Source organism: Bos mutus, chromosome 1 (assembly GCF_027580195.1).
Source record: "Bos mutus isolate GX-2022 chromosome 1, NWIPB_WYAK_1.1, whole genome shotgun sequence".
Classification (NCBI taxonomy): Eukaryota; Metazoa; Chordata; class Mammalia; order Artiodactyla; family Bovidae; genus Bos; species Bos mutus.
In genome coordinates this window covers 82932366-82955231 of record NC_091617.1, presented here as the reverse complement: position 1 = coordinate 82955231, position 22866 = coordinate 82932366, and the positions used below count along the sequence as shown (strand labels likewise).

General features: G+C 41.0%; 1 protein-coding gene across 1 annotated transcript in view; it reads right to left on the bottom strand.

The window, feature by feature from the left end:
• MCF2L2 (MCF.2 cell line derived transforming sequence-like 2) overlaps nt 1–22866 on the bottom strand; it is a 265716-nt gene that overhangs the window by 50027 nt on the left and 192823 nt on the right. Inside the window, exons 19-22 of the mRNA XM_070372807.1 lie at nt 14133–14225; nt 13165–13257; nt 7569–7640; nt 3495–3620 (exon numbers count right to left, since the gene is read on the bottom strand). Coding sequence (XP_070228908.1) covers nt 3495–3620; nt 7569–7640; nt 13165–13257; nt 14133–14225 — 384 coding nt within the window. The remainder of the gene's footprint in view (nt 1–3494; nt 3621–7568; nt 7641–13164; nt 13258–14132; nt 14226–22866) is intronic.

The window sequence follows — 22866 nt, the reverse complement described above, 5'->3', positions numbered from 1 at the left end:
GGCAGCATTTACTAGATTTTTTAGGCCATTGTTTTTCATATGGAGGAGACCATCTGACATTAATTAATTCTCATTTATTCCTCACAATCACCCTTTAACATAGGTGTTGTGAGAAGCCCAAGGCAATTCTGCTGAGTCATCAAGATTATTTACTCACCCTTATTTCTGCAGCCAACACTATGGCAAAGAAAGCAGGAGCTAAAATAGAAAATAAAATACCTGGCCCTGGCCCACAGTGAATTTGTAATAAAAATAATTCCTTTGTTGAATAACATAAATTTGTTCCAGAAAATAAAAATATTTCATTCAACCATTACTATTCAACTTTGGAACTTGTTCCTGGCAAGTCAGAATTTAAAAGAACTCAAAATACATCTATATTTTATGCATTGGACTAAACAGGGGGAATTTTTTTTTATCTTTTTTTGCAAGGAGAGAGAAGTAAATGACATCTCAGTGTTCCACAAAACAAACTTTCTTTAAAACTTTTTAAAGCTTCTGTGATTAAATTAAACCAAAAACTGAGTGTACACAAAAGGGAAAAAATGTAAATATCAGAAGGATATTTTTTAAGTTGTTTTAATTATGAACTCACCCACCAACTTCCATTTCTTTCCTTCACAATCAAATTAATATTGGATGTCAAGTAGGGAAACTAAGAAGTTAAGGTCTGAATTTATCTCTCCCTACAACACGTGGCTGTAAGTATCTTGTAATAAAGTTCTATGAAGCTGATGCAAAGAATCTCAAAATCACTAGATCTGAGTTAATAGTACTTGAGTTGTTAGTAAACTCTAAACAGAATCAGACAAAGAATATGTTGAGAGGTTGGCACCCGGGATAGGGAGCGAAGAGATCAAAGAAATAGTCCTAGCTGATAACCACATGATTGGGGTGAGTTAACTCTTCTTTTCATGGACCTGTTCCTGAATCAGAAAGCTGAAAAATCCAATGTCTGCTCTTCCATAACTCAATAGGATTATATAAAACTGTCAGGATACATTACTTAATATACTAGATGTAAAGGAAGTTAAAGTCTTAGTGAGAAAGAAACCATAGAGTGTATGTTCTGAGGACACATGGGGAAGAAAAGTACTTTGCACTGGTGTTAAAAAATCTCTAAAATTCTATAAACTCATTCATCTTATTTGGTAACCAGTTTGGAGTGAAATCAGAGTAGATTGCTATTTACTCACATTTTAATCATTCTTTTCTCATAACTTCCTCTTTGTATGTTACTTACACTCAGAATAATAGCTGGGAGTTTCCTGCCCTGAGTACAGGTTTCAGGATATTCTTTTGATTCAGGAAAATGGATGTAATATGGTTAGCTGACATGTGTTCAAAGATAAAAAGAAGAACAGAAAGATGTTCCAAATGATTAAACAAGTTGCTTTCTTGACTTTCCTTAGCCAAAGAAGGAAACAGTTATCAAGAAAACAATCCCCTCTGCCCCACACCGCATGGTTCATGAATACCCTCTTAAATCATGCATCAGTAGTAAGCAGAGAGTGTTTTGGAGTCCCAGGGGACAGTAACAGCATTGTTACCCAGATCTCAGCAAACCCAGTGTAGCCATTTCTGAGATGCTGGCCAGAGAAAATCCAGGAGGGAGGGAAATACAAAATTATAGGAATTTTTTTGGTCCTAATTAATTTGCTTGGTTTGATTTCTGACAAGGAAAGAAATAAAAGGGTCATTTCATCTATCCAGACCTCAATAAATAGAATTTTAAATCCAGGTAAAAATGAAAGGGAAGAAAAGAGAAGGAAAGTATCTGAAATATAATTCTTTGAATACTTGATCCCCATGTGAGAGGCAGAATAATAGCCTCCCAAAGATGCCTGTGTCCTAATCCCTGGAGACTGAGAATATGTTAAGTTACATGACAAGTTAATTAAGATTGTTAATTGGCTGAATTTGAGATATGGAGGTTATCATAGATTAACCAGTTAGGCCCAATGTAATCACAAGAGTCCTTAAAAGTGGAAGAAGTATAGATGATCTTATTTGCAAAGCAGATAGAGACACAGACATAGAGAATAAATGTATGGACAGCAAGGGGAAAGGGGGGGAGGAATTGGGAGATTGTGAATGACACATATACACTGTTGATACTATGTATAAAATAGATAACTAATGAGAACCTACGGAACACCTCAGGGAACTCTACTCAATGCTCTGTGGTAACCTAAAAAGGAAGGAAACACCACAAAGGGGATATATGTATATGTGTGGGCTTCCTAGGTGGTTCAGTGGTAAAGAATCCTGCCAAGCAGGAGACACCGGTTTGATCCCTGGGTCAAGAAGATCCCCTGGAAAAGGAAATGGCAACCCACTCCAGTATTCTTACCTGGGAAATCCCATTAACAGAGGAGCCTGGTGGGCTACAGTCCATGAGGTTGCAAAAGGGTAAGACACGACTTAGCAACTAAACAATGACATGTATACATATAGCTAATTTCACTTTGCTATACAGCAGAAACTAACACACATTGTGAAACAATTATACTCCAATAGGGAAGAGAAATAGAAGAGATGGTCTGAGTGATGTGAAGTGAGAAGAACTCAACCCACTGTTGCTGGTATTTAAGATGGAGAAAGATATCACGAGTGGAAGAATGTGGGTGGCCCTTGTAAACTGGAAAAGGCAGTGAAATATTCTCTCCAAAGGCCTCCAGAAAGAAAGGCAGACACCTTGATTTTAGCCTGGTGAGACTATGTTCTACTTCTGACCTATAGAACTATAAGATAATAAATTTGTGCTATTCTAAGCTGCCAAGCTTGTGATAATTTGTTATGACAATGACAGCAAATACATCTGAGTCAAAATCTAGAGTACTTCACAGCAAAAACAAGCTGTATATTAATTATGTCCCAGGCCCAGTGAGATCACACAGTCTTAGAGGACAGTTTGCCTGGAATGCCTGGGTCTGGCCTGCTTGGGATTAACTCTAATGCCAGAGTTGAGATGACCCAGTCCCCAGCACTCCCTCTTTTGGTATTTTTCTTTAAGCACATGGATTAAGGAATATACAATATATGCTTGTTGGACCTCTTCTTGGATCCGTGATGTAAAATGAGGTTAGACGTTCACTCAGGATCCATTTTCAAAGTAATTTTCACGGAGAAAATAAAGCTAAAGAAGGAAAATCTCTTGATATTTTAATGGTGCCATGAGTGAGAAAATAAATAACTCCTTTAGCACTTTCTCCTGCCCAATATGCTCTGCTCCCTGAGTTCTTGCTTTTTCCAGAGTGTGGATCAGTTTCAACATTTGGGACCCCAAGAATCACAACCCAAGGTTCCTAAAAATGCAGAGGTGCTGCTTGGAATCCCATAGCACACGTGTGCTGACCAATTTAGGTCACTTTGCCCAGAGTCAAATTCCTTCCCCACAGATCAGTTCTCTAACTTTGCCACAGTACCTCCTACCCTTGTAGGATTGTGTCTGCCTTTGGTTAAAATGTCCCAACACTTGCTACAGAACATACCGGACATCCAGTGACTGCTGCCAGGTCCATGGCCAACTCACAGGACTTGATCAAATCCTCCATCATGGCCAAAGCCTGTTGTAGGTCAGCTAAGAAGGTTGAATCCTTGGTCCTCTTTGGCCCATTCTGTGGAAACCAAATGCCTTGTTGGAAATCAAAAGGTAAACCATCTACCAAGTAAAGAAATAAAACAGGACAGAGATAAGGAGTTGTGGATCTAGCCAGCAGGAGTGACTGAGAAGGTAGCTATATCAACCTGTTTCCTTGCTCCCAAAGGTGGCTAAGGATATTTGCTGGTTTAACTATATCTCACACACACACACACACAAGCAAAATCACTGACTACATTTTCTGCACACTATACTAATGAAGAATGAAGTTCATAAAATCATGGACACCATATTCTGGATATTTAAGAGATATCCTGAGTTTTTGTAAAGCATGAAAACTGCAGCCCTTCAAAAAGGCTGCTCTCCCTTTTACTTCCCTATCCCTCAGGGCCTATTGAAAAGTACAGCTTGAGTATCATATTCCTGTATTTAATGTGATAGTCTTTACCTACGGATAAAATCATGCTTAAAACCATTCCAGAGGAGGATATTTGTAAACTATAGAGGCAAAGAATAGGCTGCCATGTGGAGGTTTACTAATGATTTACGTGTAAACACCACAATGGCAGCATTTGCCACACTGAATCTCCCCATTTTCTGTCACTATTAAAGATGCCAAAGAGGTAAGCCAATGTGATCTGTATCTTCCAAACAGGATGAAGACCCAGAATTAAGGAGAAAAAGCTAATTTAAGAGACCAACGAACATTCCAATGATTACTATTGTGACACTTAGGACATGTTAGGGATGGTTGTTTCAGTTTGAAAGTCTTTCGCTTAGGATTTCTATATTTTATTCCCCTGCTACCTAGACAGCATATTTATCTGTTTTCTGGTAAACACAAACAGAAAGACTTTGTTTTTTTGCATTTTTAAAAAAACACAACAATTTCCACAAGAAAGATTAGAGAGCTCTTTGCTGCTCCCCACATACAGCCCGCTTCTTCTTGTCCTCTCCTGTAAGACATAAGCAAAGGTTTGTGTGTTTTTTAAATCTCTGCTTAAACACTGAAGATTAGCATCTTTGAATCAGAGATATGAATGACAGGGCTGATGAATGGAGTGGAGCATGCTGCCTCCACTGAACAACATGTCATAGATTCTTATTTTCTTACTCATGGTAAATACACTCCAGGTCCTGGTGAAAAACAACAGACTCTCACCTGAGTTTATGTCATTAACAAAGGATTAAAAGTGCTTACACCAGGCATCTCCCTCTTTACTAAATACTTGAAACTCAAATTACTTTCAGAGACTCAATGGCTCCTAGTCTCTCTCCTTCCCACTAACCCTTCTCCCACAAGCAAGATGGGGGCTAGTTTTGTGTGATGTAGGACTCTTCCAGTTCCAGTTCAGTCGCTCAGTCGTGTCCGACTCTTTGCGACCCCGTGAATCGCAGCACGCCAGGCCTCCCTGTCCATCACCAATTCCTGGAGTTTACTCAAACTCATGTCCATCAAGTCGATGATGCCATCCAGCCATCTCATCCTCTGTCGTCCCCTTCTCCTCCTGCCCCCAATCCCTCCCAGCATCAGAGTCTTCTCCAGTGAGTCAACCCTTCGCATGAGGTGGCCAAAGTATTGGAGTTTCAGCTTTAGCATCATTCCTTCCAATGAACACCCAGGACTGATCTCCTTCAGAATGGACTGGTTGGATCTCCTTGCAGTCCAAGGGACTCTCAAGAGTCTTCTCCAACACCACAGTTCAAAAGCATCAATTCTTTGGCTCTCAGCTTTCTTCACAGTCCAACTCTCACATCCATACATGACCACTGGAAAAAGCATAGCCTTGACTAGACGGACCTTTGTTGGCAAAGTAATGTCTCTGCTTTTCAATATGCTATCTAGGTTGGTCATAACTTTCCTTCCAAGGATTATGTGTCTTTTAATTTCATGGCTGCAGTCACCATCTGTAGTGATTTTGGAGCCCAGAAAAATAAAGTCTGACACTGTTTCCACTGTTTCTCCATCTATTTGCCATGAAGTGATGGGACCAGATGCCATGATCTTTGTTTTCTGAATGTTGAGCTTTAAGCCAACTTTTTCACTCTCCACTTTCACTTTCATCAAGAGGCTTTTCAGTCCCTCTTCACTCTGCCATAAGGGTGGTGTCATCTGCATATCTGAGGTTATTGATATTTCTCCTGGCAATCTCGACTCCAGCTTGTGCGTCTTCCAGCCTAGCGTTTCTCATGATGTACTCTGCTATAAGTTAAATAAGCAGGGTGACAATATACAGCCTTGACGTACTCCTTTTCCTATTTGGAACCAGTCTGTTGTTCCATGTCCAGTTCTAACTGTTGCTTCCTGACCTGCATATAGGTTTCTCAAGAGGTAGGTCAGGTGGTCTGGTATTCCCATCTCTTGAAGAATTTTCCACAGTTTATTGTGATCCACACAGTCAAAGGCTTTGGCATAGTCAATAAAGGACTCTTACAAATGTTATTAATCCTCTTTAAGTTCTTACTGACATTATTGAAAGTGAAAGTGAAGTTGCTCAGTCTGTCCAACTCTTTGCGACCCCATGGACTGTAGCCCACCAGGCTCCTCCATCCATAGAATTTTCTAGGCAAGAGTACTGGAGTGGGTTGCCATTTCCTTCTCCAGGGGATCTTCCCAACCCAGGGATTGAATCCCGGTCTCCTGCATTGTGGGCAGATGCTTTACTGTAACCCAGGCTAGCTCTACTTGCTCCAGGCTATAAAATATTACCTATCACTTGGGCTTCTTTTAATCTTAAGCCATCCCCACAACACCTTTTGACCAGGGAGGGCATGGAAACGACCACTCCTTGAGACACAGGCCTCATGTTTTTCTTTTTATATCAGAATTTCATACTAGGGGAAAACCAAACAAACAAAAAAAAACACTTGCAAACCACAAGTTTCTTCCCATACTGTGTGACCATCACTTCTTACAAGAGAAACTTGGTTGTCTTAGAATTCACAGACACACACACACACACACACACATTTGGAAGGGAATTGGGCATAATGTATATAGATTTACTAAGGAGTACAAAGAGGTAAATATAAATCATTCATAATCCTACCATTCAGGAAAACAACTGTAGGATTTTATTTTATTTATTTATTTATTTATTTTTTAATTGGAGGATAATTAATTTACAGTATTGTGATGGTTTCTGCCATACATCAGCATGAATCAGCCATAGGTATACATATGTCCCCTCCCTGTTGAACCTCCCTCACACCCCATCCCACCTCTTTTGGCAGGAATCCAAATTGATACATCCACTATGGAGAACAGTATGGAGATTTCTTAAAAAATTAGGAATAAAACTACCATATGACCCAACAATCCCACTACTGGGCATATACCATTAAAAAAACCATAATTGAAAAGGACATATGCACCCCAGTGTTCATTACAGCACTATTTACAATACCCAGTACATGGAATTTCATTATATTTACTTCCAGGCTTTTACGTATGCATTTCACACTTTCACTTACTTTTGTATTCCTGTGAAACATTTTTATGTGGAAGGAAGAAAGTATATTACCACTCTTGCTATTACAAATCCCCCCCCCCAAAAAAACCCAAATCCCCACTTTTAAATTGTCTTTAGTTTTTTTGTTTTTTCCTGACTATGAATTATGGGATGAATATTATTTTAGAAAATTTACACAATAAAGATCATACACTAAGAAAACAAAATCACCATAAGTCCTTCCATGTATAGACAAACACCATTAGCTTCCCTGGTAGCTCAGACCATAAAGAATATGCCTACACTGTGGGAGACCAGGGTTTGATTCCCAGTTCAGGAAGATGCCCTGGAGGAAGGAATGCAACCCACTCCAGTATTCTTGCCTGGAGAATTCTATGGACAGAGGAGCCTGGAAGGCGATAGTCCATGGGGGTCGCGAACAGACACGACTGAGCGACTAACATTCACTTCATTAGCAGTTAGTAAATAAAATAATATTTAATTTCCAGTACCTTAGCCGAACCTCCTTCTAGATCACTTGGGTCCATCTCCAAATCCTCAGGAGACTCAAAATCCAGCAGCCCCTGTATTAACCCAAAAGCCTTATTGAAAATCAAAAAGTCAAATGCTAACTTAATCTATTGTGCAAACAATCTCCAGCCAATGCTAAACTGAGGATGTATATAAATTTGTCTGTTTGTCACAAGTAAGAGGGAAAAAGTAAATGGAATATTCAGCACAAAGTTCCTTCCACAAACATAGAATCACATTGGACACAGTATTTTGCAGCCTGCTTTTTTTCAGCAACTTATTATGAACATTTTCCCACACCAATATACTTTTTTTTATACATGTTTTTAAATTGTGGCAGAGTATTGCATACTATGGGCTTCTCAGGTGGCGCTAGTGGTAAAAACACACCTGCCAATGCAAGAGATACAAGAGACTTAGGTTTGACCCCTGGTTGGGAAGATCCCCTGGAGTAGGAAATGGCAACCTGTTTTGATAATCTTGCCTGGCATTTTCATGGACAGAGGAGCCTGGTGGGCTACAGTTCTTGGAGTCACAGAGTCAGACACCACTGAGCGACTGAGCACAAGCAGAAAGGATTGCATGCTATAGCTAAATCATAATTGATTAATTCCCCTCTACTGTTAAATATTTATGTTAAATAATTTTTTACTACAATAACAGTCTTTATACACTTTTCTTAAGGATAAATACCTAGAAGTTGAATTGTTAATGTTAAGAGTTGTGATACATGTTTCCAAGTTCTTTAGAGAAGGACTATGTCCCCATCAGCCATATATGAAAAAATTTTTCACCATCCCCTAGCCTACTTGGAGTATTACTATTTAATCAAAAAGTTTTGCCAGCCAAATCAACAGAGCAATCCCACCTCACTGCTGTTTTGAATTTGAATTTCTCAAATAACTAGTGAAGTAGAACTCTCAAAAAAATGTTTGTTATTAGCTTTTATTCTTTTGCAAGCTGCCTAGTTCCTTTGTTCATTTTTCTATTATTTATTTTGTTTTTAATTTCAGGTTTACTGAGGTATAATTGACATATAAAATTGTTAGGTATCTACAGTGTGTCTTTTTTAAAAGAGATTTATACAGTTTTAATGAAAATTTTGAGAATAACAATGTCCATCACTCAACCATGAATAAGACCGAGACTTTTTATGACATGAAGGAGATAGAAATAACAAACTCTGAAAAGGAAGGAAAAAAAAAAACAAAAACACTTCAGGCTAGTGCTTTGTGACAGTCAGAGGGAGGAAGCAACTTACAGCCAATAGAGAAGCTAAGGTGGCAAGATGCTTTGAATGACTAAAATTAAGGAAGCTGAAAACATCCTTAGCCAGGAATTTATGTCCTAAGTTGCTTTAGTTGTGTCCGACTCTTTGTGATGCTATGGACTGTAGCCCGCCAGGCTCCTCTGTCCATGGGATTCCCCAGGCAAGAATACTGAAGTGGATTGCCATTTCCTTCTCCAGGGTACAGCGTGTCTTTTAGTGATTTGACACATGTATATACTGTGAAAAGATTCCCCCACCTGGTTAAATGACACATCTATCATTTCATTTCTTTTTTCAGTATGAACATTTAAATCCTACACTCTTGTCACATTTCAATTATGCAATACAGTCTTACCAACTATAGTCACTACATTTTACATTAGAATTTCAGACCTTATTCATCCTTTTATTTATTTTTTAATTGGAGGAAAACTGTGTTAGTTTCTGCTTTACAATGTGAATCAGCCATAATTATATATATTTAACTATATAATTAATGAAATACAATAATATAATATCATTATATATACATGTGTGTATATACACACACACACATATATATATATATAATTAGTAAAGGGTACAAACTTTTATTTAGGAGATGAATAAGGAACTGAGAAAGTAGCATTGACATTATCCTGTGTAAAACAGATAGCTAGTGGGAAGCTGCTATATATTAAAAACACAGGTAGCTCAGACTGGTGCTCTGTGATCATATATTATGGTATATTATAATAGCCTTCCATCCCCTCCTTCCCCTCCCTCCCATCCCACCCCTCCAGGTGGTCACAGAGTGCCAGTCTGGGCTCCCTGTGTTATTAATATATAGCAGCTTCCCACTAGCTATCTGTTTCACACAGGATAGTGTATGTATGTCAGTGCTACTTTCTTAATTCCATATTCATCTCCTAAGTAAAAGTTTATACCCTTCACCTATTCTTTTTTTTACATAGTGGTCTATTTATGACATGAGTTGGATTACATAGGAAACCATCATGACCACTTATTCTAGATCATCTTTCTTGCAATAAGCTAAACTTACTGTAAACAAATTATGTACCATTTTGCAAACCATATTTTATTAAAACAAAATCCAAGCAAGGAAAATTCTCTACATTAAATTTGATAGTTTCCATACATCACTTAGCCTGTTTGACAGAAATAATGAGCCCATCTCTACTAATCTTCTAGATTTCTCATATATGTGTTAATATACAATATTTGTTGTTTTCTTTCTGACTTTCTTCACTCTGTAGAGACTCTAGGTCCACCCACATCTCTATAAATGACCCAGTTTTGTTCCTTGACATATATACACTACCATATGTAAAATAGATAGCTAGTGGGAACCTGCCATAAAGCATCAGAGGCTCAGCTCAGGGCTCTGTGATGACCTAGATGGGTGGGATGGGTGGGATGGGTGGAGGAAAGTCCAAGAGGGAGGGGACATATGTGTAGATAGAGTGGATTCACTTCATCGTACAGCAGAAATGAACACAACATTGTAAAATGATTATACTTCAATTAAAAAAATTAAGTAATAGCAAAAACAAACAAAAAAATCATGAGCTCAGTGAAAGTGAGTTCTATTGTTCCTTAATGCATTTATCTTTAATGTATGCTGGGCTTCCCTGGTGGCTCAGCTGGTAAAGAATCTGCCTGCCAATGCAGGAGGCACAAGAGATGTGGGTTTGACTCCTGGGTCAGGAAGATTCCCTGGAGAAGGAAATGGCAACCCACTTCAGTATCCTTGTTAGGGAAATTCCAGGGACAGAGGAGCCTGGCTGGCTACAGTCCATGTGTTTGCAGAGTCAGACATGACTGAGCACACACGCCTAATGTGTGCTAACAAATAATGTATTAGTATTATCTAATCAACTTGCTATGACATAGACATTACATACATTATGTACTCTGTCATGACTTTTAATATCATAACATCTCAGAAGAAAGTATTAAGCATTTCATAGATACTTGTTTTTTGTTTTTTATTGTTAATTTCTATAGGCTTATTATTAAACATGCTGACCATTTGTCACATATCTTGCTAATACAATATTTTCCCCATTTTTTCATGCGTCTGTTTTTAATGGTATAACCTATCATTCCTTTTCCTTTTTGTTTATACTTAGAAAGCTTTCGCACACCAGGATCCCATGATCCTTCCTAAGGCATGAGGCAGTTGGTCCAATATCCATGCTCTCCCAAATAAGCTGATGGTAAGCACTGCAGGGGGGCTTCCCAGGTGAAGTGGTAAAGAACACTCCTGACGTGGGTTCGATCCCTGGGCTGGGAAGATACCCTGGAGGAGGGCATGGCAACCCACTCTAATATTCTTAAGAATTCCATGCACAGAGGAGCCTGGCGGGCTACCCTCAAAGAGTCAGACACGACTGAAGTGACGTAGCACGCAGGCACTGTCCCTCAGAGTAGAGAACACTCCAAAGTTCTTCCTCTCTTCACGGGCATGCCAATGGTTTAACCTTGTTCTTCCAGGCAGGAAGAAGCTTAGCTATGGGATAACCTGGTCTGTCTTGAGTAGCCTCCCAGGGTTTTTGCACAGACCCCCAAGGAATATTTTATAGTGATCTTGTCTCTTGTTTCCTCAGTGAAATACAAACCTTCGAAGTATTTTTAACATGCATTACCTCACTTAATGTTCCCAAAAAGCATACCAGGAAAGTACAATTACTACCTTCATTCTTTAGGTGAGGGACCTGAGGTACAGAGAAGTTAAGCAATTGCCTGGTTTCACCGTAGCCTGGAATCATCTGAGCCAGACCACACCCAGGATGTCTAATTCCTGAGTCAGTGTTTCTAATCACTATGTCCTACAGACCTCCACGGAAGGTACAGACTTAGCTATTGCATCAACATTGCTTCTATGGGAAAGCTTGAGCTCTTCAGTACTGGGTGCACCAGGCCCAGGAGGTGAAGACCCCTACATAGGTTCTGCTCCCTCCTCATTGAGCCCAGCAGTAGATAGGACTTTTAAAGTTAGGATGACAGTGAAGATGGGGCTGTCAGAGAAGCACAAGGCCCTAAGTGAATGCTTTATCAAACATGCTTATAGATGCCACTCATGGAGGGAATCAGAGGGTCACCTTCCTCACTCCCAGGCTGGTGTGATGACTCCGGGTATGAAACAACAGCTGCAGGTTATGTGATGGAAGCTTCCTGGGGGTCAGCCCTGAGCCAGCTCTTGACCGACTATGCCACCCACTGAACCTATGCGGGAGGGTGAGTGTCCTCACTTTAGAGACAAGGAAACCAAGGCCTGAGAGGCCCCCCTACACTGGCAGCAGCAGAGCCGGTGTAGCCGAAGCTAGGCCTACTGATGCCAAGCTGAAAGGGGGAACTTGTCCTGAGGGCAGAACACTGGTAGTAGCTTAACTGCCCTGAGCCTCCGTTTCTTCACAATCCAGAGCCTCTGGGCGTATGACTGTGGGGATTAAGAAATACATGTGGGAAGGTACTCAGTAAACAGCTTGCTTTCAAATTAACAGAGAGTAGCCACTGGGCAAGACCTACTTATAAAGGTTAATTAAAAGTGGCCCAGAAGAGTGGCCCAGACCTTTCCCCTAGCTTATATGTGGGAAAGCAGCCTTGACAGAGCTCCTGACCTGTGTGTGTGGCGGTGGGGGTGGGGGGGATGGGGGTGGGGAGGCTCCTAGGAGTGTTCTCCTGCAGGTGTGCTGGTCTCAGAGCGAGAAAGAACCACTAGGGGGTTCCGCAGAACAAATTCCTCCTGTTATGCTGCTCTTGAGAAAAAGCCTCCGTCTAAAAGCAGAGGTAGATGCTGCGGAAGAAGAGAAGAATCCAGTGTTGCCTTCTCTCCTCTGTTTAAATGTATGTAACATATTAACAGTGACTTCAGGGAATATCACAACTCTTTCCTGAAGCTCCTTGCCCCAGCTGTAAAATGGAGCAGATGGTATCTTACCTGTAAACATCTTACCAAGAGTAGTGGCCTGTCTGCCTCCCCACTCTCTAAGCTGCAAGCATGTAGTGGCCTTGTCCTCCCTCGCTTTCCTCCCCAGGACCCCTGCTACAATGAGTTGGGCTCTCCTTAGAGATCCCTGTGCTGGCTACACATTGGACTAGCTAGGCTTCCATGTCCCTATGATTCCTTGGTCTTACTCCTCATTGAAGAAGCTGATTTAGACCTGGGGACAGAAAAAGCCTGAAATATAGTCCTAGCTTCACCCTTGGAAGTTGAAGTTACAATTCTATGTGTGTAAGGTAAAGTGCACCATCATACCTACATCTCTTCTCCCAGCATAGGAAGTACTGTCTCATCAACTTACCTTCAACAGCATCTGGTACTTTATAAGTCTCTGACTTGGCTCTCTCAGACACTTAAAAAGAGGGAGACTGTGACCCAGTTGACGCTGGCATACCTTGAAAAGCCAAACAGAAACAACATGAAACAAAACAACACAGAGAGAACAGAAGCAGCAGCATTTAAATACAAGGGAAGTGGCTTCTTCACGGACAGGACAGGGCAGCGGGGTCGACCAGTTCTGTACTGTTTTGGCTGTTCACTCACTTAGCTACTGACTGTAAAATGAGAGACAGAGGAAAGGGGACAGGCTCGGCTAGTATTTTTAAAGGCAAGTAGGGATGCCAGGCTGTTTATTTCTTTTTCTGTTGCTTGTTCTTTTACGTTGTTTTGTTCTCTCAAGAACTCACTTTATTTTGTTTTCTTGTTTTATAACTTTTTATTGGAGTATAATTGCTTCACAATGTTGTGTTAGTTTCTGCTGTACAATGAAGTCAATCAGTTATATGTATACATATATGCCTATTCATTTCTTTTAGAAAGTAAGTACATAAGGAGGGAGACAATGGGGCAGCCTTCTGAAAAGGAGGCAGCCTGTCTTCAGGTTGGGGCTTGGGGGTGTGGGAATCTATTTAAGGGTACATGATAGGCTTATTGATATCATCGCAGGGATTCCCCCAAGTGTGACTTAATTCCATTTTTAAAACCTATCCTAAAACAGACAAACAACAACAACAAAAAAACTATCCTAGAAGAGCACTCCATTTTCTCACCAGGCTACAGCTGTTCCTTACAGGTTGTCCCATAGAGACCCAGGGCAGCATTGAAACTTTCAGTGTGTAATTTCAAAATAGGAAAGACTTTAATAAACATAAATCCCAATGCCAAATTCCTCTTCCTAGTTCATACTTTTAGATTTCTTTAAAAATTGGGTGCCTATGAACAGTGTCCCAGGAAAAGAGTTTGTGGGAGACCTTAGAAATGCAGTGTTACCCCAAAGTAGGTGCAGTCTTGACATTCTTGCCAGATTGCCCTGGCTCGGGGCAGGTTCTTATGGTATTTAAAATATATTTGAAGATCTTCTTTCTAGGTGAGAAAAAGTTAGAACAAGTTAACCAGTTAGCATTTTTCAATAAAAGGTATAATGACATGGTTTATTCATTCACTCAATAGGCCTGGGTATTTTCAATGTGTAAGGAACTAGGGAGGCACAACAAATAATCTTATGCTGGAGTGAGTGTGTGACAAGGAGGTAAACAGAGGGCTATAAACAACACAGATATGAATGGAGTACTGTGAGAGAAGCTCTAGGACTCTGGCCAATAAATAAATTCATGAACAGGAGTTGGATTTTCTCTTTATCCTTTCTCCTCTTCTCTTTATCTGGGAACCCAGATAAATATCTCCCCCAAATGGTTTTGCAGTGAGTAATAAAATGGACAAAAATGTGCTGGTGGCTGATGGCCCCTCCTTTCTTCCCATGTGTGCATGCTAAGTCACTTCTGTCATGTCCAACTCTTTGCAATCCTATGGACTGTAGCCCACCAGGCTCCTCTGTCCCCCATGTTATTCTCCAGGCAAGAATGCTGGAGTAGGTTGCCATGCCCTACTCCAGGGGATCTTCCTGACCCAGGGATTGAACCCATGTCTTTTATGTCTTCTGCATTGGCAAGTGCGTTCTTTACCACCAGCACCAACTTTACAGTCATCATGATGCCAACCCTGCAAATAAATCTAAGAAATAACCAAAAGATAGAAACATCCCAGAAGGAAAATATGGCAGTGGAAGTTTGAACACAAACTAAGTGGTCTGGGCAATCCCTGCCTCGGACATCACCTTCAACCTGCAGCACAGGTCTTCCAAGACATGAAAAGCTACACCGCTATCTCATAGCTAGAGATCAAGAGGGATTCCAAGTGCTGTGTGAACTATATTCTTATTGTATCAAAGGCCATGAGAGGTGGGCACACATTTGCCAATATCCAAGGTATAAAGCATACCCAAGCCTGTAGAGTCAGTTTACCAGCTTCATCCTCTCCATCAGGAGAACCCAGTCCATGGCAGCTGTGCTTGCCACAGAGCCTGGACTGCTCCGGCAGAGATGACCATGTGGCCACTTCCTTGTGGATTTCTGTGTTCTCTTGGTGGATGCTGAGCTGACACCTGTGCTCCTAAAGCCTTCACTTTTTGCTTCTGTGTCTGTACTTTGAGTATCACAGAACATTACATGCCTTGCAGCACTAAAATACACTACTGACCTAAATTTGCTCTTCAGTTCAAAATTCTTTAGCAAAAACATGGGAACTAACCAGCAGCATACAAAAGTGCCTGATTCCCTTACTTCCTTATAGAATAAATCAGGAGGCTAAAAAATTGCTACCCCAAAACTCATATTCATACAGGGAGATGTGATTGCTTAGGAATTGGGAAGACCGTTGCTCAGGTTCAGTTCTCAGCTTTGTTAGTTACAAACAAAGCTATTTGCTTATTTGGTCTGAGGTCAGTTACTTAACCTTCCTTCACTTCAGTTTCTCATCTGTTCAGTTCAGTTCAGTCGCTCAGTCGTGACTGACTCTTTGCGACCCCATGAATCACAGCACGCCAGGCCTCCTTGTCCATCACCATCTCCCGGAGTTCACTCAAACTCATGTCCATCGAGTCGGTGATGCCATCCAGCCATCTCATCCTCTGTTGTCCCCTTTTCCTCCTGCTCCCAATCCCTCCCAGCATCAGAGTCTTTTCTAATGAGTCAACTCTTCGCATGAGGTGACCAAAGTACTGGAGTTTCAGCTCTAGCATCATTCCCTCCAAAGAACACCCAGGACTGATCTCCTTTAGAATGGACTGGTTGGATCTCCTTGTAGTCCAAGGGAATCTCAAGAGTCTTCTCCAACACCACAGTTCAAAAGCATCAATTCTTTGGCACTCAGCCTTCTTCACAGTCCAACTCTCATATCCATACATGACCACAGGAAAAACCATAGCCTTGACTAGACGAACCTTTGTTGGCAAAGTAATGTCTCTGCTTTTGAATATGCTATCTAGGTTGGTCATAACTTTCCTTCCAAGGAGTAAGTGTCTTTTAATTTCATGGCTGCAGTCACCATCTGTAGTGATTTTGGAGCCCAAAAAAATAAAGTCTGACACTGTTTCCACTGTTTCCCTATCTATTTCCCATGAAGTGGTGGGACCGGATGCCATGATCTTTGTTTTCTGAATGTTGAGCTTTAAGCCAACTTTTTCACTCTCCACTTTCACTTTCATCAAGAGGCTTTTGAGTTCCTCTTCACTTTCTGCCATAAGGGTGGTGTAGTTTTTAATTACTTCATTTGTCCCAGAGTAATAGCTTTGCACTTGATAAGAATTTACTACTGGTATTTTGTCTCCAATATCATAAATCATATAGAATTATATGCAGGTTTGTGGTCTGGGTATGAAAAGCTTTGTAAAACTTTAGGAGAGAAATTCTTCTAAGAAAAGATGTCCAGTTAACAATTTCCCAACCATTTCCTAAAATTTGGACAATTTTTATTTGATAATATCCATTTGTTTCCCACAGGAATTTGGTCCTTTTCTCATTCAATAATTTCAATAAATCTTTGCAATAATGATATAAGCAATTATGAAATATTACTAAATTCTGAAACTAGATTTCACATTAGTGGTTTGATTAGTGTAAAGTTGTAAAATGGTATAAAACACTATAGCAATGCTATAAAAGTAATTCAAAAAGGAAATTAATCAGATTGAATACAAAATAGTTTTTAAATTTTATTTATTTTTAATTGGAGGGTAATTGCTTTATAATATCATATTGGTTTCTGCCATATAGCAACATGAAGCAGGCATAGATATACTTATGACCCCTGCCTCTTGAACCTCCTTCCCACATCTCACCCCATCCCACCCGTCTAGGTTGTCACAGAGCACCAGATTTGAGCTCCCTGAGTCATACAGCAAATTTGCAGTGGCTATCTGATTTTACATATGATGATGTATATGTTTCAATGCTACCCTCTTAGTTCATCCCAACCGCTCCTTTCCCACCTGAATCCACAAGTCTGTCCTCTATGTCTATGTCTCCATGCTTCCCTGCAGATACGTTCATCAGTACCATCTTTCTAGAGTCCATATATATGCATTAACATATGATATTTGTCTTTCTCTTTCTGACTTACTTCACTCTGTATAACAGGCTCTAGGTTCATCTACCTTATTAGAACTGTGTCAAATGCATTCCTTTTTATGTGTGAGTAATATTCCATTGCGTATATGTACCAAAATTTCTTTATCCATTCATCTGTCAATGGACATCTAGTTTTCTTCCATATCTTAGCTGTCGTAAATAGTGCTGCAGTGAACATTGGGGAACATGTGTCCTTTTTAATTATGGTTTCCTCAGGGTATATGTCCAGTAGTGGGATTGTTGGGTCATATGGAGGTTTCATTACTAGTTTTTTAAGGAATCTCCACACTGTTCTCAAAGTGGCTGGGTCAATTTGTATTCCCACCAAGAGTGCAAGAAGGTTCCCTTTTCCCCCACACCCTCTCTAGCATTTAGTGTTTGTAGATTTTTTGATGATGGGCAATTCTGACAAGTGTGAGGTGATACTCATTGTAGTTTTGATTTGCATTTCTCTAATGAGCAAGGTTGAGCATCTTTTTATGTGTTTATTAGCCATTGGTATGTCTTCTTTGGAAAAATATTTGTTCAGGTCTTCTGCCCACTTTTGATTGTATTGTTTGTTTTTCTGCATGTCAGTTGTTTCAGTTGCTGTTATTTTCTCCCATTCTGAGGATTATCTTTTTCACTTGGTTTATAGTTTCCTTTGCTGTGCAAAATCTTTTAAGTTTAAACAGATTCCATTTGTTAATTTTTGTTTTTATTTCCATTACTCTAGGAGGTGGGACACAGAGGATCTTACTGTGATTTATGTCAGAATGTTCTGCCTACGTTTACCTCTAAACATGTTTAGCTCTAAACCTTTTATTCTGGTCTTATACCTAGGTCTTTAATCCATTTTGAGTTTATTTTTGTGTATGGTGTTAGGGAGCATTCTGATTTCGTTCTTTAACACAAAGCTGTCCAGTTTCCCCAGAACCACTTACTGATGAGACTGTCTTTTCTTCATTGTATATTCTTGCCTCCTTTGTAAAAAAATAAAGTGCCCGTAGGTGCATGGATTTATATCTGGGCTTTCTATTATGTTCCATTGGTCTATATTTCTGTTTTTGTGCCAGTACCATACTGCCTTGATGACTGTAGCTTTGTAGTGTAGTCTGAAGTCAGGCAGGTTGATCCCTCCAGTTCCATTCTTCTTTCTCAAGATTGCCTTGGCTATTCAGGGTCTTTTGTGTTTCCATACAAATTGTGAAATTGTTTGTTCTAGTTCTGTGAAAAATACCATTGGTAATTTGATAGGGATTGCACTGAATCTAGTTCAATTTTTTGCATGACCCAATTTTATACTACCCAAAAGATTGCTTTGGGCAGTATAGTCATTTTCACAATATTGATTCTTCCAGTTCAGGAACATGGTATATCTATCCATCTGTTTGTGTTGTCTTTGATTTCTTTCATCAGTGTCTTATAGTTTTATGCATACAGGTCTTTTGTCTCTTTCAGTTCAGTTCAGTCGCTCAGTCGTGTCCAACTCTTTGTGACACCATGAATCGCAGCACGCCAGGCCTCCCTGTCCATCACCAACTCCCAGAGTTCACCCAGACTCATGTCCATCAAGTCAGTGATGCCATCCAACCATCTCATCCTATATAGGACTCTCTGAGATTCCTGGATTTGGGTAGCTATTTCCTTTCCCATGTTAGGGAAGTCCTTGACTATTGTTGTTTTTCAGTTGCTAAGTCGTGTCCTGCTCTTTGCAACCCCATGGGTTTGCAGCATGCCAGGCTTCCCTATTCTTCACTATCTCCTGGAGTTTTCCCAAACTCATATCTATTGAGTCGGTGATGCCATCCAACCATCTCATCTTCTGTTGCCCCCTTCTCCTCCTGCCCTAAACCTATAATCTCCTCAAATATTTTCTCATACCATTTCTTTTTGCTGTCTTCTTCTAGGGCCCCTATAATTCTAATGTTGGTACACTTAATGTTGTCACAGTGGTTGCTGAGACTGTCCTTATTTCTTTTTATTCTTTTTTCTTTATTCTGCTCTGCTTCAGTTATTTCCACTATTCTATCTCCCAGCTCACCTGTCTGTTTTTCTGCCTCAGATAGTTTGCTATTGGTTCCTTCTAGTGTATTTTTAATCTCAATTATTGTGTTGTTTATTGACGATTGTCTATTCTTTAATTCTTCTAGGTCTTGATTAAGTATTTCTCATATCTTCTCTATCCATGCCTCCAGTCTATTTATCTGTGCCTCCATTTTGTTTCCAAGATTTTGGATTGTCTTTACTATCATTACTCTGAATTCTTTTTCAAGTAGACTGCTTATTTACTCTTCATTTGTTTGGTCTTACGGGTTTTGTTTTTTTACCATATTCCTTCATCTGCTGCATTTTTCTCTGTATTTTCATTTTGTTTAATTCACTGTGTTTGGGTTCTCCTTTCTGCAGGCTGGAGGATTGTAGTTCCTCTTAACTGTGGAGTCTGCCTCCTGTGAATGAGGTTGGACCAGTGTTTTGTAAAGGTTTCCTTTTTGGGAGGACTTATGCCTGTGTTCTGGTGGATGGAACTGGATCTTGTCTCTCTGAGGGGTAGTGCTGAGTCCAGCAGTGTGTTTTGGGGTGTCTATGGGCTTGGAATAGCTTTGGGCAGCCTTTCTGCTAATGGGCAGGGCTGTGTTTCTTTTTGCTAGTGATTTGGCATGAGGTGTCTGGCACCGGAGCTTTCTGGCCTTTGGGTGAGGCTTGGTCTTAGTGTTGAGATGGAGGCCTTTGGGAGAGCTCTTGTCAATTAATGTCCTATGGGATTGGGAGTTCTCTTTGGTGGTCCAAAGTCCTGTACTCAGGTCTCCCACTTCAGGAGTTCAGGCCTGATCCCTTACTGTGGCACCAAGATTTCACAGGCCTCATAACACAGAAGATAAAACCCCAACTCAATAGCCAAGGTGAAACCAACACTCAATAGCCAAGAACACCCAAAGAAACTCACACACTTACAAAGGGAAAAGAAGAGAGAAAACATAGAAAAAAAGGATAAAAAAGGAATAAAAGAAGAAGAATGCAATCAAGACTGGGGTAAAAATAAATTTATTTAAAATTAAAACATTTTAAAAATGGAAAAAGTAGGTTATGAAAAATAAAAATTTAAGGGATAATTTTAAAAAAGAACATGAAATAATATGAAAAAGAAAAGAAAAAAGGCTGAAAGGTGAAAGGGTGAAAAGGAAAGGAGGAAAATGTATATAGAGTGGCAATTCCACCTCCACCTCCCTAGGAGTTCTTCCAAAACTCAGCTGTTCTCTGGATCTGTTGTGGGGACAGTACAGACTCTAATCTAGCCCTATACCTGTGTGTGCTTTCCTCCAAAGTCCACAGTGGCCAGAGCTAGGGCTTCTTCTTTTGTGTGAACACTCATTGTCCTTTTATATATTCCATAGGACTTCCCTGGTGGCTCAGTGGTAAGGAATCTGCCTGCCAATGCAGGAGACGTGGGTTCGATCCCTGGGTCAACAATATCCCATGGAGGAGGAAATGGCTACCCACTCAGTATTCCTGCCTGGGAAATTCCATGGACAGAGGAGTCTGGTGGGCTATAGTCCATGGGGTCACAAAGAATTGGACATGACTTATCAACTAAACAACAAGACTCAGAGTTTACCTAGTTGATCGTGTGGATTTAGTCCGCAACTTGTACAGCTGGTGGAAAGGTTTTCAATGCTCTTCCTTAGCCACTCTGCCCCTGGAGCTCAACTGTGGTTTTATCTTCACCTCTGCATATGGGTCATCCACTGGAGTTTGCTCCTGAGGCTGCCCTGGAGGACTTGGGTCTGCCCCAGTGAAGACTGGGTATGGAGGTGGCGTGATTGCTTGGATCAGAGACCCTGGAAACACCAGGTATGCGGGGGAGCTGGTGCAGGAGATATGGCTCTATTAGGACTTTTTCTAGCTTCTGGCAACTCCGCCCCAGTGAGGACCGGGTATGGAGGTGGCTCAGCTGGCTGCATTGTGGGGAACCTGGCAGTGCCAGGTATGCAAGGGAGCCGGTGGCCGTGGGTACATGAGATTTTCACAGTATTAGGGTTTTGTTTTGTTTTTTCCTAGCCTCTGGCAGCTCTACCCTAGTGAGGACTAGGTGTGGAGGTGGCACAGATGCTTGGATCCCAAGAAACCTGGATGCGCCAGATGTATAGGGAAGCCAGCAGCCACAGGTGCAGGATATAAGGATATAAAAAGGCTATTAGAGCCTTTTTCTAGCCTCTGGCAGCTGGTGGTCAAAGGGCTTCCTTGGCTGGTCCTTCTATGGTGCTTGGTGCAGCAAGCACTCAAAGGGCCCTCCTGGCTGGGGTCCCTCTCTATTGCTCAGTGTGTCAGGCACTCAAAGGGCCACTATCTCTGGGGTCTTTCTCCATCAGCTGCTAGCATCAGTATGTGAGGGGAGAGAGAGGCTACAGTGATGGTCCTACTCCCTGCACTTGACTCAGCAGTATCACCCTGCCTCCAGAGCTGCCCAGCTTTCCTCCAAGGACATTCTTCTATCTCCTCCCTCACATCCCCTCAGGATGTCTCCCACAGTCAATAGCAATCCTTGTCCTGGGATTGCTCTCCAGTCCCTACCCAGCCACTGTGCATTCTGGAAGACCTGTGTCCCTGTCTGGGGTACATAGGGCTGCAGTACAGATTGTTTGTGTGGTTCTCACTCCATTCAGACCTTCACAGATCAGCTGCTTCATCCTCCAACAGCCTCAAATGCCTTCCCTTTGTCCCAAACTATTCCTCCAATGCGGGGGTTTCACCCCTGCTTCAGTCCCTCCACCCCATGGGTTCAGGTCCAGTCCTACTCACTCTCTTTCTGTTTTTTCCCTTCCTTCCTTCATTCTACCAAGTTTTGTGTCAATCTATGTATTCCCTTCTGGTGGTCAGGGACTCCAGACAGCTCTCAGCTGGTGCTCTGTGAGATCCTCTGCATCTGAAGATGTATTCCTGATGCAAGCTCAGAGAGAGATATACTCTGTGGCCACCTACTGCGCTGCCATCTCATCATCTCCTCCAAAATAGTTTTTATGTATCTTTAATTCTGGTTCAGGATGAAAAACCTATGATAAGGCTGTGATGGAAAACCCAGGTAGGGCTATGGAAGGGATCTTCTAGGTTGGTTAAAGCTCTGAGGGTTGAAGACTATTTCTCCACTGTGTCTAATAGCTTGAAACCTGGGGAATCTTCATTTCCTTGCTTTCAGTTTATCACAAATACTGCTCTTAGACTTATTAGTCCTACTTTGAGCTGCTGAAAAATGTTTAAGTTGTTTAATTTATTGTCTCAGGCTCATTAAAAAAAAAAAAGAGCAAGAGAATGAAAAGAAGGGTTGATTGGGAGAGAGAGAAGAAATGCGAAAGACTTAGAAAGTAGAGGGCATCTGGATCAGGTTTCCCAGTGGCTCAGCAGTAAAGAATCTGCCTGCAATGCAGAAAGACACAGGAGATCTGGGGTCAGTCCCTGGGTGGGGAAGATTCCCTGGAGAAAGAAATGGCAACCCGCCCCAGTATTCTTTCTTGAAAAATTCCATGGATAGAGGAGCCTGGCAGTCCATGGGTTGCAAAGAGTCA